Source organism: Aphis gossypii, unplaced genomic scaffold, assembly GCF_020184175.1.
Source record: "Aphis gossypii isolate Hap1 unplaced genomic scaffold, ASM2018417v2 Contig00800, whole genome shotgun sequence".
Lineage (NCBI taxonomy): Eukaryota > Metazoa > Arthropoda > Insecta > Hemiptera > Aphididae > Aphis > Aphis gossypii.
Window position 1 is genome coordinate 29,488 of NW_026083288.1, and position 15,890 is coordinate 45,377.

Consider the following 15,890-nt stretch of genomic DNA (forward strand, 5'->3'; position numbering starts at 1 on the left):
AGTGAAAGATAGTGTGCTCAACCTGTAAGTAGAAATCAGATAAGACTGGTGAAGGTTTTATAAACTTCTTTATAAATACTGAAATAAAGTATGATGAAGGTTAAACAGAAAATAGGTATGAGTTATAAAGGTAAACATAAAAGTAATAAAAAATAAAAAAGAGAACACTAGCTGCAAAAAAAGGAAAGGTTAAGAAAAATCCTAATGGTAAAAGATTGATTTTAACACCAGGTCAGACAGGAGGTGCGATTCCTCTAATTCCTATTTTCGCAGGGTTATCAGCTCTCGGTAGTTTAATGTCTGGGAGTGCTAGTGTTTATAATGCAATTCAAAATTCGAAAAAAAAGAAAGGTAGCGGATTGAATTTAATCAATAATGGATCAAGGAAAAAAAACTGATAAAAACGTTACCTGACAGACCACTCACATCTAGAGACATTATAAAATACATTGCAAAGTTTAATATCAATCATTTCCGAGGAGTCTTTTCACGAGATGACTTACCTAAAAAACCACGAACAATTGAATGTGGTATATTAAACTTAGACGTATCTTCAGGTGATGGAAGTCATTGGGTAGCGTTTTACAAAATTAAAGATAAGGTTGTATAGTTTGATAGCTTCGGTGATTTACCTCCACCAATTGAATTACAAAACTATTTCAAAGGAAACACGATTATATATAACTATTCAAATTATCAAGATTTTAATTCATTTAATTGTGGACATTTATGTCTTGAATTTTCACAATGTATGAATCAATTACATTAAGTTTAACTGGTAATACAACTACATTATCTGTACATTATTTTCCAGCAATTGATGTGTACGATGACTCGGAAATTGCTTTGTTAAATTTACAAACATATAACACATTTCCAAACATAAATGAAACTAATAACCAGTTTGAAATACATTTAGAAAACCCCGATCGTTTACTAAATAATAATAAATTTCCAACCTGTTTTATCACACTGAAAAAGGGGTGTTAGGGTATTAAGGATATTAAAAATCAAATTTTGACGCAAACAGATGACTTTTATAATGTTAACGAATACATTGGAATAAAACTAACAGAGAAAATAACTTTTGATATCGGGATTGATCAAGTAGATTTTAAGACAACCATATTCAGTAATGCAACAATACGTTTTAACGTAGCAAACAGTATAGGACCTTTATTGGGATTTGAAAAAAAAAATTATGAACCACACTTGCAAAAAATTGATGGTCATCGTTCAAAGAAAGTGGTAAATTTAAACAGTGTTAATTCAATAAAAGTAATGTGCAATATAGCTCAAGGTTCATTCAACAACCACATGCCAAGTCATTCAATTATGAGTTTTCTCCTACTGAGAACATAGGGGCGAAGCTGATTCAATCTCCAACTAACCTAATATATTATAAATTAAAAAACAAATATCGATTTAATAACTATACAATTAGTTGATCAAGATCATAATCCGATAAACAATTTAGGTGAAAAATTAGTAATCAATCTACATATTAAACGTTACGGATCTTAAGATGGGATTAAAATTTAATATAAGCCCATTACAAAAGATAAATCTTGCTAGTCATATAACTAAAGCGTTACCGATAACATCGAATAAAGTAAAAAAAATAACAACGAAAAATAAAACAATTTTAAAGGCTTTAGGTTATAAATTAAAGCAGAATGCCAGAAAGTGATATTTTAGATACCTATAAGTTCACCGTTTGAAACCGATTCTAAAATTACGAAAATCGAATATCATTCATATACACCGTATACAACTTCATTTAATAATAATGATGAAATACGTATATCAATCCAACAAACAGATGTTTATCCGTATCTGAATGAAAGCTTTATATATTTAGAAGGTCAAGTATCAGATGCTGGAAAAGTAAAACTTACTAATAACGGTTTTTCTTATCTCTTTGATCAAATACGACTTGAAATCAATGAAGTAGATAGTACACGTGTACTTGGTATTACCAGTTCGTTAAAAGGTTATCTATCAGGTACACCTGATAATTATAATTGTTATGAAAATGCTGGTTGGATATTTAAAAATAGTTCAAACCCAGCAAATAGTAATGGAGAATTTAGTGCATGCATTCCGTTAAAATATTGGTGAGGTCTATTTGAAGACTTAAAAAAGATATTAGTTAATTCTAGATTAGAACTAATATTAACTCGATGTCATAGCGATTTAAACGCTCTAAAAGTAATTACTAGTGGAAGTACAAATTCTGGAAAAGTTGTTTTGAATAAAATAGTTTGGAAGGTTCCACATATTACTTTTGATGATGAAGAAAGGTTAAAATTATTAAAACTTATTGAAAAAGAAAAAAGTTTTTTGTTATCCCGTTCAGATCTTTTGAAACTTTTGAATATCCTGAACTCGGAACCACAAAAAAAGTTGTATGGAACCTAAAAACTGCTTCAAAATTAGAAAAACCTCGATTCATTATAATCGGATTACAAAAGGGACGTAAAAATTCGTTAGAAAAAGATTGTGGTGTATTCGATCATTGTAATATAACTAATGTAAAAGTATTTTTAAACTCAATAGCATATCCTTATGATAATTTAATTTTTGATTTTGCTAAAAATAATTTTACCTTATTATATGATATGTATACATCGTTTCAAGAATCGTACTATGAAAAAAGTATTCGGAACCCGATATTAAGCCCATCTACATTTCTAACGCAAGCTCCAATTATTGTTATCGATACGTCAAAACAGAATGATTCAGCTACAGCTTCATCAGTAGATGTTCAATTAGAAATTGAAGCATCAGAATCTCTTTCAGGTGTAACTGCTTATTGTTTATTAATTCATGATCGCATTGTAGAATATGTACCTTTTACTAGGGAAGTAAGAAAACTAGTTTAATCAATTTAAAATTAATTTAGAATAATGAGACAATACATATAAATATATTTTTTTTATTTTGAACCAAAACGTATTATTTTTTATTTTTAAAAAAAAAAACATGACTAAAAAATATAATTATGAAGTGTGTATATACACTGCTTAAACTTTATGTGTAACATAGAAAAAAATTTATTGGTTGTAGCGGAATACTCCGTCTGTGTTACACGGGAAATAAATAGTGTATACACTGTTTAAACTTTATTGTAACAGGGGAAAAAATAATTGGTTTTAAATTTTTTTAATCAGTGTTTTTTACTGGTACAGCGGAGAAAAAAAAGTTTGAGGGGAAAAATCCCCCTTAAAATTTTACAATCTCCGCAGTCAAAAGTGCGCAGAACATACATTATGGTTTTTGAAAATCAGTGTTTTTTTACTGGTACAGCGGAGAAAAAAAGTTTGAGGGTGAAAATCCACCTAAAAATTTTAAAATCACCGCTGTCTGGTAAAGCGGAGAAAAAAAAAGTTTGAGGGGAAAAATCCCCCTTAAAAATTTGCAATCTCCGCAGTCAAAAGTGCGCAGAACATACAAATGTATACTACTAAAACAGTAAGTATGTTTGTTAAAATTTCACGAAAATCATCTATGTCTTTTGATACTAAAAGGAGTCTGAGACAACTAACATAGAACACTTTTAAATGTTTATTTTTTCCATTCAAACATTTAAGTCTACAAAATATTTTTACCATATGGGCAACATCTATTCTTATGTAACAGGATGGTAAATTTTTATTTGATGTATTTAAGCATAAAAAACATTTGTCAACATATTCACTTAAGGATACGTTACAAAAACCACGAGACATAGCACCCAGTATTGGTAGTGAATAATCACACACTGCTTCGTGCGGACATCGAATTACCATTTTTTTCCAACGCCATAACCAATTGAATATATTGTCTGTATCATGACTTTCAGACACCAATTGGACTACTGAAATTTGTCCAAAACCCGTATTTATTACTCCTTCATAAAGAAAAATATTATTTGATGATACTTGTTCATACTTGTTCTTTTAATTTTTTGTACTAAACCACCTGTAGCATCTATGGCTAATCTACAATAACTTTTTACTTCATCTTTGTAAATAATAATTTGATGATTGGACCAATAATAAACAAAAAATGGATCCATACCAATATTATATATTGATCCAGCATAAGTTGAATTATGTTTGTATTCAACGAGAGATTTTATTGGACATTTTTCATTAATTCCTAATGAAACATCTTTTAATTGCTGCTTAACATTGCTCAAAGTATTTAGAGTATAAAGATTAGGTGGAGAAGTACATCCAAATTCCAAATCGCTGACATTTTTTCTTCTCCAATTAGATCCAAAATCTGATGACAATTGTTCCCCAACCATTTTTTGTTTAAAACCTTTTAATGGACGCTTAGTATCATGCATTGTTTCGGTGCCTCTAGTGTCTTTAGTATGGAGACTAAGGATAAGTGATTCACCACCTTTAGGCTCCGTGTGTGACCATCCTTCCATTTCAGACCCTCAATCTTTACACTTAGCACAGAACCAAATATAATGTTCACTATTCCGAGAATCACGACTAACTTTTCCTCTTTTATATATGAAATTACATGGAAGCTTATGCTCTTGTAAAAATATATCATTGATTATATCTGTCCAAATGCCTGGTGGGAGTATGTCATATGATCTGTATCCAGATTTTTTATCTTTATAAGTCACAGTTATAGGTTTAATTTGAGTGAACACATTAAAAGGAATATTTATTTTAAATAGCTTTTTAATAAATTCATCTTTATTAGATTCCAAAGATAATTCTGTATCTGATGAGGAACATTGATCAACTTCTATAGGATTTTTCACATGATCTTCCAATCCAAGTAATTTAATCAAACGAGATTTCCATTCATGTCTATCCTCATAAAACATAATATACAATAAATTTGAAGGAAGTTTATAATTCAAATCTTCAGATAAAACTTTCCGCGCATTACTTGATACTGGACTAATTAAACCCTGTTCAATGTTCATTTATAATTTCATGTTTTCTCTTTACAAATGCCTCAAAAATTAAATTTTCGTGAACACGGGGTTTTCTACCCCTTTTTACTGCACCCTAAAATATTTAAAAGTTTAAAAGTTATATACTATATTATCTAAAAAAAAGTAGTCAAGTGGCTAACCCTCTGCTGTACAGTAAATCACTATAAAAAATTGATGTATTAAATTTAAATCAATCAAATGATAGGTGTCATTGTATACGAAAAACGATTCTGAACAAAGATGATTTGTCAACCTAGGATATAATTACCAGTGGTTGGTGAAAAAAGTAGTTTATATGTTTTAATGGCCTGAATAACACCAACATTTAAGTTCTTTTAAAATTATTGTAAGCCAAATTTATGGAAAATATTGTATTCAATTTTCAACAATTGGCTACTTATACAAAATTGTTTATGAATTACGTATACCTACAAAATAATTTGAAAATATTCATGATTTTGACGAAGTTTTGTCAATATTTGAACTAATAAAATAAGCTAATAAAAATATATTGTGCTAATTATTATTATAATTTTTGAATCACTATAAGGCTAAATTATGAGGAATTGTGTACTTAATTTTCGAGTATATTGATTCGGCAAAAAATTGTATCGATATTTATAAAAAAAAAAAAAACTAAACAAAAATTAATATTTCAAATGCCTATTAAAAAAAAAAGAAATATTTTGAAAATTAAATCATGTAAAGAAAATGCCATTCCAAATAATAACTGGTGAAATTTTCAAGTATCTACGACTTACAAGTATACTTTTTGAATGATAACAAATATTTATAATCGTTTGAGGATAAATCGTAATCGTTAGGTTAGGTTAGGTTAGGTTAACCTAACCTCCCGGTTAGGCATGGGCATGCCACTGGGCGCGTCCCCAGGTTGCGCATAGGAGAAAGTCCTGCAGATATGCAGGATAGCCGCGAAATAAGCCATTCCCTTCGGAATTGGACGAATAAGCGGTCGCGGACAAGCTCACCACCGGGGGAACGATCAACCCCCGGTGTCCCAGAAGATCAGGCCAAACGGACGGAAACCAAGACAACCAACACGAGGCTGGCGTCGGCAGTGTTGGCCTAGCCACCAATAATTTCAACATGGACAGTACAGAACAAAGAGGAATTGTTACTTCTTCAGGGGGTTCAGAGACCCAGGAGGCGGCAATTGGGGGACGGCGCTCGCCCCAACGGTCGTCATCACCGTCAGGCGCCAAAGGTGTAGGGATGCCGAAGCAGGTCCCTACCGCCAGCAATGGAGTTGGTAAAGCAACTGCTGTTGAGGGTGCAACGCAGGCTCTCAACGGTGGCCGGAAAGCCACTGAGGCGACTGCAATGGCTACGTCGGAGACAACCAATACGGCTGGGAGCACCGTGGTGGAGAACGCGAGTCAGGCGAAGAGGACGGTGGACATAGCCGCGTTGTCTGAAGATGAAGTGCTGTCCATGATGCATGGCATTGTAAAAGGAATGGTCGAGTTCGCTAACAACACTAAGAATGTGCATCGGGAACTGAAAGACAAACTGAAGAATACAGGCCTGCTTCTCTCGCAGTTTCTTAGGCTCAGAAAGTGCTCTGGAGCCGTCCTCGAAAACCGGCCTGGGGTACAAAAAGTAGCCGATAACCCGCTACTCCGGTCAATGGAGCTCAAGGTAACGCAAATGGCGCAAGAGCGGACTATCTTCTTCCAGCAGATGAAAGCGCAACAGACGGAGTGGCAAGCGCAGCAGCAGGAGTGGTTGCTGAAACTAGAGGAGCGCCAAAAAGAAAGGGCGGTAATAGGGGAGCTTAACCGGAAGACCTCCTCCCAGGCAGGTGAAGATAGCAGATCGGGACATGCGGTTGATGAAGCCGAGATGTTAGTAGGACGCAGATCCCCCCCAAGAAGGCGAGGTGCCAAGAAATCGGCCAACGCGAGCAAGCCCCAAGTGAACGAACAACCAATCACCAATGACGAGATGGAGCAGAGGGCAGATGCGCTCCAATCTGATGGTGAGTGGACTGAAGTTGCAAAGAAGGGAATGAAGCAAAAGACCCGGAAGCAAACTAGCAGCATAAAACGGGTAGCCTAGCTGACGTAGCAGCGAACCTGGTGCGTAGTAGGAATCCCAAGACCGAAGCTATCACAGTCGGCAACCCTAAAGAGGGCACCACGTATGCCGAAGTCATGAAGAAGGTTTTAGCTGAGGTTGATCTCCAGGAGATGGGTGTTGAGGTGTGCCGTACAAGACGAACAAAGACAGGCTCAATATTGTTGGAAGTTAAAGGGAAGAGTGGTGCTGACGCTCTTGCTAGCAGATTGAGAGTCACTATTGGCGACCAGGCGCGAGTTTCTAGGCCAGTAAGAACCACCAAGGTTCTAGTTATAAACATCGCAGACTAGTTGGAGAACGACAGGGTGATTGAAGACATACGCTCAGCTGTCGAAGGCTTGAGCTTAGCCCCAATCTCCGTTCGAAAAAATACTGGAAGCGGCAGAGTTGCTATCGTCACCGCTCCCATGAACATTGCACTCCGATTGGCAGCGACTGGTGCCATAAAGGTTGGCATTGGTAGGTGTAGGGTGAAGCTACTTGAGACCAAGGTCAGGTGCTTCAGGTGTGATGAATTGGGCCATATGTCTAATGTATGCACTGCGTCGTCTTCGGGGAAAAAGTGTTTTCGCTGCAAGGAAGCGGGCCATCTCATAGCTGACTGTCCAGCTACCAGCGCCAGCAAAGAGAGACTCGGCAGAGTAGAAGGTCCAGGTAGGCCAATGCGAGCTGGCCCTGCAGACAAGGTGACAGATGCGCCAAACACCTCGGTGAACCTGTATGTTAATAAAGAAGCAGCAAGCCTCGTTGAGGCGGATCCGACGAAGGCTTAAACTTCCGCCAGATCAACATGAACCACTGTTGGCAGGCTAAAAACCTGCTAGATCAAGCTGTGGTTCAGGAGAAAGTTGACGTCGTAATTGCGTCTGACCCGCGAGGGATCAAACACGACTCGGGTGGATGGGTAACCGACTCTGGTACTGGAGGTGCTGCAATCGGCGTTTATGGAAATGCAGTTTCAGTCGCGGGTATTTTCCAGGACGTGGAGTTCAGCAAGACTGAATAGCAATATCCACGTCGTAAGCTGTTACGTCTCACCACGCCCGGCGATTTCCCACTTCCAGGACTTTCTGCAACGGCTCGAGAACTACATCCGTGAACTCCAGGTCAAAGTTTAAGTTCTCATTGCCGGAGACTTTAATGCTCGGGCCGCTGCGTGGGGCGACTGGGAAATCAATGCCAGAGGCTCCGAGCTCACTGCATTTGTGGACTCCCTAGGACTGATCATTGTCAACACAGGGTCAGAACCTACCTTCACCGGGCGGGGAGCCGAATCTGTCATCGACATCACTCTCGCGTCAGAATCCCTGGCTGGTGACATAAACAACTGGGAGGTGCTCTCAGGGAGCTACAACGGGTCTGATCATGAGTCCATCAGCTTTCAGACGGGACAACCCCGGACCCCTCAAACGTTCGCCAGGCCCAGCATTGGCTGGAACACCGCGGGTGGGATTGACCCTGACGCGTTCCGGACAGGACTGTTGCTGGCTAAATGGATACATCCAATGACGGTCGGAGTCATACACCCTGATACTGCTGCTGCCGAATAGGTTAGGTTAGGTTAGGCCGATTTCGCCCTACCAGCCAAGGCTGTTTTCACCAAGACCGCTGTACATTGGTGGACTGCCGAAATCAGCGAACTTCGCAAGAAATGCAACAGCACTAGAAGGATCATCCGTCGAGCCCCACGACAGGCATTCCAACAGACAGATGACGACAACCGCCGCCAGGCAAATGCACTTGCCGCGTTTAGAGCAGCCATTAAAGCGCTCCGGGTTGCCATCAAGAAAAGCAAGTCACGTTGCTGGGACGAGCTGCTCCACACCGTCGACAGTGACCCATGGGCAAGCCGTAAAAGCTGGTTATGAGGAAGCTTGGAGGGCCCTCTCCCACCTTGCGCATGGAGCGCGAAACGCTGGAAAAAGTCACATCTGAACTATTCCCCACCAGAAGCGAGGATCCTGGCAAACCCTGCCGCATTGTTGCACCACCTCCGCTGCTGTCGCACGAGGAAATACAGGATGGCATAGCCCGAATACAGAGCAGAAAGAAAGCCCCAGGCCCCGATGGCATAAGTTCGGCCATCTTAGCCACGGTACATCAGGCCTGTCCTGAGTGGCTAAGGGACATATTTAACAATTGTATTTCCTCCGGTATATTCCCCCGCAGGTGGAAAACTGCCAGACTGGTTTTACTGCGTAAAGGAAATAAGCCGCCGGGAGAAGCGTCGTCCTATCGACCACTGCACCTGCTGAATGATGTTGGCAAATTATTGGAGTATTTAATTGTGAAGAGGCTCGAGCTCCAAGTAGCCAATAAGGGAGGTCTATCTGATGCACAGTATGGCTTTCGTCGAGGTCTGTCCACAGGCGATGATGGCATCGCACTTAAAGATACAGCGCGGATTGCTGGTAACCAGAAGGATATGTGCGTCGCGGTGTCCCTGGATATCCGTAACGCATTCAACTCGATCGGCTGGGACCACGTCATGCAGGCGCTGATGTTTTGTGATATTCCACCTTATCTGAGGAATCTGCTGCAGTTTTATTTCAATGATCGCGTAGCTGTAGCAACCTGCCCGGCAGCTTCCGAAGGGAAACTTCCCGTTGCGGTGTCGTGGGGTGTTCCCTAGGGTTCAGTCGTGGGCCCCCTACTGTGGAACATGACCTATGACCAGGTGTTACGGGTTAGCCTGCCGCCGGGAGTCAGTGTCATAGGTTTTGCTGATGACACCCTGGTCATTGTGCAAGGCAAAACGTGCGCTGCTGTCGAGGACCAGATGAATACGGCGCTGAGCTCCATCTCCAGCAAAATTTCTTCCCTCGACCTAACCTTAGTGGTTGAAAAGACGGAAGCAGTCATGTTCAGGAGGAAGTACAAGGAAGACACCCCCTTCATAGTGCTCAACGGTGCACCGGTAGCCATGAAGAGGTCTATAAAACACCTGGGCATCACCGTAGACGATAATCTCAATAACAACCAACACGTTGATGCGACGGCGACCAGGCGCAGAAAACACTTACCGCACTAAGCCGGCTCATGCCCAACATAGGTGGACCGAAGGAAAGCCGTAGGAAACTTCTGGTCAGTGTCATCCATTCAGTGATCCTCTATGGTGCACCAGTCTGGGGCCGGACCTCAAGTATTCCAAAGCGCGAGTGGACAAATTAATGAAGGTCCAACGCCGAGCCGTATTGCGCAGCAGCTGCGCCTACCGCACGGTTTGCGTATTTCCCGATCCTAGTACGTTTCAGCGAGGGGGGCGGAGCCAAAACCTCTCTGCATAATGTATACATATTTTTACCGATCCTAATCTAATTCAGCGCGAGGCGCTGAACCCACATAGGGTTCGTAATTATGATATAAACACTTAAAGCAAATATAATATTAAATTATACATAAATTATTTTATTATCAATATTTATATTTATGTTTATTTCTCAATATATGTCACATTAATAGATAATATTTGTTATTATTCAAAAAATATAAGTCTAAAAAGTATAAAAAGTATAAGTATAGATACTTGAAAATTTCACCAGTTAGGTTAGATTGGCATTTTCTTTACATGATTTTATTTTAAAAATATTTATATTTATGAATATAATATGTCAATATATATTATACTATAATTAAGCTGTATCATGAATATTTGCAAATTATTTTAAAGTTATAATTTATAAAAAAATTTGTGTAATAGCAAAAAGTTGAAAATATATTATATTAAATTAAATAATAATAATTAAATATATTATATAATATATTCTAGACTGACATTTTATCTCCGTTCAGAATCGTTTTTCGATTACAATGATACCTACCTATCATTGGATTCAAATTTAGCACTCCTATATATAATAGTGATCCAACAAACAGCACCTATGTATACATATAACATCAGTTTTTTAGTTTTAAAAAAATTTTTAAATTGTATTTTTAGTAGGTTCCAAATTATAATTTATCGTATAGCAGAGAGATACCTACCTACTTGATCACTTTTTTTTTTTTTAATTAAATTGTCTCGACTTTAGATAGTAATAAAACTATAAATAGGTACTAGGTAGTATAGATATTACTATATAGTACTATAGTAGTATTATTACAACCTTTTTCTACCAAATTTTATCTTTTATATTATTTACTATCAGTTATTATAAGTTTAAAACGATTATTATAGCAATTGCGTTTGTGCACAGGAAAATTATCAAACTCGTCTGTAAAATTTACCCAAATAAGATTGTAAAAGTAAGATTATAAATTGTAAATATCGGTTAGTGTGTTCACAACGTTCCATGTGGCATATATACCTATTTATTGCGGTAATTTAATTTATATATTATTGTTGAAAGTGGATGATTATATAGTTATTAGATACTTTATTATAAAAAAAATGGATGTAAGTCAATTTTTTAAGTTTGATACATCTTGTGTTGTTTTAAATAGTGATATTAAAACTTGTGAAAATTTTAATGCCGTGTTGAGGACTATCTTTGATATAAATAATGATTTATCAAAACTAGTTCAAGATTGGATTAACAAGTTTTCTGAAGAAACGTTTACCAACTGGATTGTGTTTCGTCAAATTTCAAATCCAAAAAGATTTTTGTTTAAAAAAATATACAAGTGTCAACATAATGAAAAAAATAAATCAAAACACATTGAATTTAAAACACGTAATCAAAATTTGAAATGTGATGCTACTATTACAATTTTGGTCAAAAAAATTACAAAGGATACTATCAAAAATGATAATTTGTTAAAAGATGGCTTAAATACTGAAATAAAGGTAAGAGATAATATTGTATATATATTTAAACAATACAATATATCATACAGAATATTTACATTACTGTATTATTATACATAATATATTTATATATCAGTTAATTATATTATCAAGAATACAGTTAATATAATATATATAGCATATGCCCTAAATAGGTATAATATCGTATAATAATAAATAGTAGAAGTTTTTAATAGGAAGTAGGAGTATAATTTAGTTTTAAAAATTTACCTTTTGCCTATATTAGGATTTAATAATTAATATATTATTATAATATATAATTTATAGAACAATAAAGATAAACATAATAATATACAGTATGATAAACAATCTAATTAATACGCCATTACGTTATTGTTATTTCGTCCAGATTAATTTTGAACACCAACATTCAATTAATGTTGGAGAGGCGTTCAGTTACTTAAGACTGAACCAAAAAACAAAAGACCAATTTTTTGAATATTTTAATATGGGAATGACATCTGCCTAATAAAAAAAAATTGTGCCTATGTATTCTTATAATTTTTTAATCACCATAAGAATAACTTATGAGGAACTTTGCATTAAATTTTCAAGTATTTTGATATGGCAAAAAGATTTTATCGACACATAAAAAAACAATTTTCAGAAAAATTGAAAGTTTCAATTGTCTATATATAGCTCAAAAAAAGTCAAAATATTTTGAAAATTAAATTACGTAAAGAAAACGCGAATCTTAATAACTGGTAAAATTTTCAAGTATCTACGACTTATACTTTTTGAATAATAACAAATATTTAAAATCGTTTGAGGATAAATCGTAATCGTTACGCTATTTCGTTAAAATTTAAAATTCAAACACACTTAAAATTTTTCCTATAATGATGCTTCGAGTTTTCTCTATAGATACTTGAAGGTACACTTATGGAAAACTTAGTGTTGTATTTTTAATCCTTAGTTATAAATACAAACAATTTTATGAATTTTGAACTACAAAATAATTTTCAAATATTCATGATTTTGACGAATTTTTGTCAAAATTTGAACTTCAAATGCTATAAAAAAAAATTGTGCCTATGTATTCTTATAATTTTTTAATCACCATAAGAATAACTTATGAGGAACTTTGTATTAAATTTTCAAGTATTTTGATAGGGCCAAAAAAATTTTATCGGCACTTCAAAAATATTTTTACAAAAAAATTGAAAATTTCAGTTGTCTATAAATAGCTCAAAAAAATCAAAATATTTTGAAATTTAAATCACGTAAAGAAAACGTGAATCTAATAACTGGTAAAATTTTCAAGTATCTACGACTTATACTTTTTGAATAATAACACATATCAAAAATCGTTTGAGGCTAAACTGTTATTTAACATGGTTTTGTAAAAATTTAAATTTCAAACACTCATAAAAATTTTTGTCTGAATCCGGTAGAGTTTTTTTTACAGATATTTGAAGAAAAATTTATGAGAACCTTGTACCAAATTTTCAAAACTTAGTTATAAAAGAAAAAAAATTATGATTTTTTCAACTTCAAAATAACTTGCAAATTTTTCGCGTTTTCGACGATTTCGTAAAAATTTGAACTACTCGTATATACGGATACCACTGACATTAACATTTGGTGAAAATTTCAAGTATTTTCAGTGATTAGTTTTTGAATTACAACCATAAAAAAAAATCGATTTGGTCGAAAACTGGTTTTGCGTAAAAATTGCCGTTTTTTCCGTCATTTTTTTTTTGTTTTTCTCGATTTTTTTGAAAACTGTTGGAAAATGTAACTTTTTACCTCTATAATGCACCAAGGATATTCACTTTTACATCGGAAACCACCCCCATTGTTTGAAATTGGAGCATTATTTCGACTATTTATGCTGTACACAGACACAAAAACAAAAAAAAAAAAAAAAAAAAATCATTGTAAAATCAATACATTCTTCACTTCGTTCAGAATCTAAAAGAAAGTTAAAAGAAATTTAGGAGCAATTATACAAGCAAATAAGCTCAATACAACACATCACTAATATTATACATTTTTATCTTTATACCCTGTGATTTATTTTATAATCTATGATTTTTTATACATTTTACACTTTTTTTACAATAACACTGCATGTAACACAGCTTAATTATAATATAATATATATTGACATATATTCATAAATATAATATTTTTAAAATAAAATCATGTAAAGAAAATGCCAATCTAACCTAACTGGTGAAATTTTCAAGTATCTATACTTATACTTTTATACTTTTTAGACTTATATTTTTTGAATAATACAATATTATCTATTAATGTGACATATATTGATAAATAAACATAATATAAATATTGATAATAAAATAATTTATGTATAATTTAATATTATATTTGCTTTAAGTGTTTATATCATAATTACGAACCCTATGTGGGTTCAGCGCCTCTCGCTGAATTAGATTAGGATCGGTAAAAATATGTATACATTATGCAGAGAGGTTTTGGCTCCGCCCCCCTCGCTGAAACGTACTAGGATCGGGAAATACGCGCACGGTTTCCTACGCAGCAGGAAATATCATCTCTGCCTTGCCTCCTATCGACCTCCTTGTTGTCGAGAGAACTCACGCCTACTGGCTACGGAAGGAGGCCTTATTATTATTGCCATTGGACTCTGATGCAAACAGTCGCATAGCGAGTAGTTCCTCAGAGTTGCGCCAGAAGACGCTTGAACGGTGGGTGACTCGGTTAGCCACCGAAACCAAGGGCTCGTGGACGAGGTCCCTCATAAAGGACGTACCATCGTGGTACAACAGAAAGCATGGCCAACTGACTTTCCACCTAACGCAATCCCTCAGTGGAAACGGCTGTTTCGGAAAGTATTTGTGTAAAATCGGAAAGGAGGACTCTGAAATATGCCATCATTGTGGAGAGGCAGTGGACGATGCTCACAACACACTTTTTGTGTGCCCGAGTTGGAGCAGTGAACGAGAGGATGTCATCCGGGTGCTGGGGGCACTAGATCAAAGTACGATGGTAGAGCGGATGATCGAGAGCCGGACGAACTGGGACGCAGTTGCTGAATGCTCCTCTCGAGTGCTGAGTCACAAGGAAGAAGAAGAGCGTTACAGAAGGGGTGAACAGTCTAGACCTTAAATCTTAATTAAGTTTTGTGTAGCCTGAACGGCATATTTGAGGGGATAGAGCCCCTCTTTTGTTTGTATAATTTACATAGTATTGTGAGGAAGCGTGAGCAGGAGACTAGCCTGTCACCTTCCATTAAAAAAATTTGTATGTTTGTTTTTTTTTTAATAAACGGCACACGGTGACTCGGGGGAAGTACTACCTAACGGTGAATTCCCTTCCGAGTTACTTTGGTGGATTTAAAAAAAAAAAAAAAAGGTTAACCTAACCTAACCTAATACCATACGACTTTTCTATTTGCAGAAGACGAAATTTTGATAAAGCCGGGAGACTGTACAAGAAGTAAACGTGCTTTTTTAGCATGCATTTGCTGCTTCGTTTGAATTTTCCTTATGATATGAGCGCTTATGACCATTGCGAGATTGAACTGAAAAAAAAATTAAAATTGTATTGCTAAAAACTATGGAAATGCATGTAACAGCTTGAAAAACTATAAAGTTTTTAACGAGAAAGAAAAGATAAATTGTTGTTAGAAATATAAAAGTTTTTAGTAAAAATACCTAAAGAAAAATAAAGAATTTAAAAATAAAATATTGATGATGTTTTTATCATATAGAAAATACGATTTTTAAAAATATACATTAATAAAATGAAGTAGGTATATTATCTATTATTACTTACATGTATATTATAACAGCAAAACAAATATGATATAGACCTCAGTTATACGAGCGTCTCGGGGGCAAACTTAAAAAAATAAACGTTTAGATACCTGTATAAATGCGATTTTGAAATTCACTCGAACAAGATTTTTGAAAGATTCATAAAATTTGTAAAAAATAAATATACCGCTAAAGAAGAAAATATAATTAAGAGCCATAATAATGGAGTTCAAATAAATCCTGAATCTATTAAAGTAATTGATGATAAACGATGGGAAATATCTGCTGC

General features: G+C 35.4%; 1 protein-coding gene across 1 annotated transcript; it reads left to right on the plus strand.

Moving 5' to 3' along the window:
• The first annotated feature begins 10,163 nt into the window (after nt 1-10,163).
• On the plus strand, nt 10,164-14,951 carry LOC126555321 (uncharacterized). The gene is made up of 2 exons (XM_050210262.1): nt 10,164-10,294; nt 14,483-14,951. Exons 1-2 carry the CDS (start codon nt 10,164-10,166, stop codon nt 14,949-14,951), a joined length of 600 nt encoding a protein of 199 aa, XP_050066219.1.
• The last annotated feature ends 939 nt before the right edge of the window (nt 14,952-15,890 follow it).

Coding starts and splice junctions, on each gene's coding strand:
- LOC126555321 (XM_050210262.1), top strand. CDS start 10,164: ATGGTGCACCAGTCTGGGGCCGGACCTCAAGTATTCCAAAGCGCGAGT. Junction 10,295..14,482: donor TTGCGTATTTCCCGATCCTA/GTACGTTTCAGC, acceptor TGATGCAAACAG/TCGCATAGCGAGTAGTTCCT.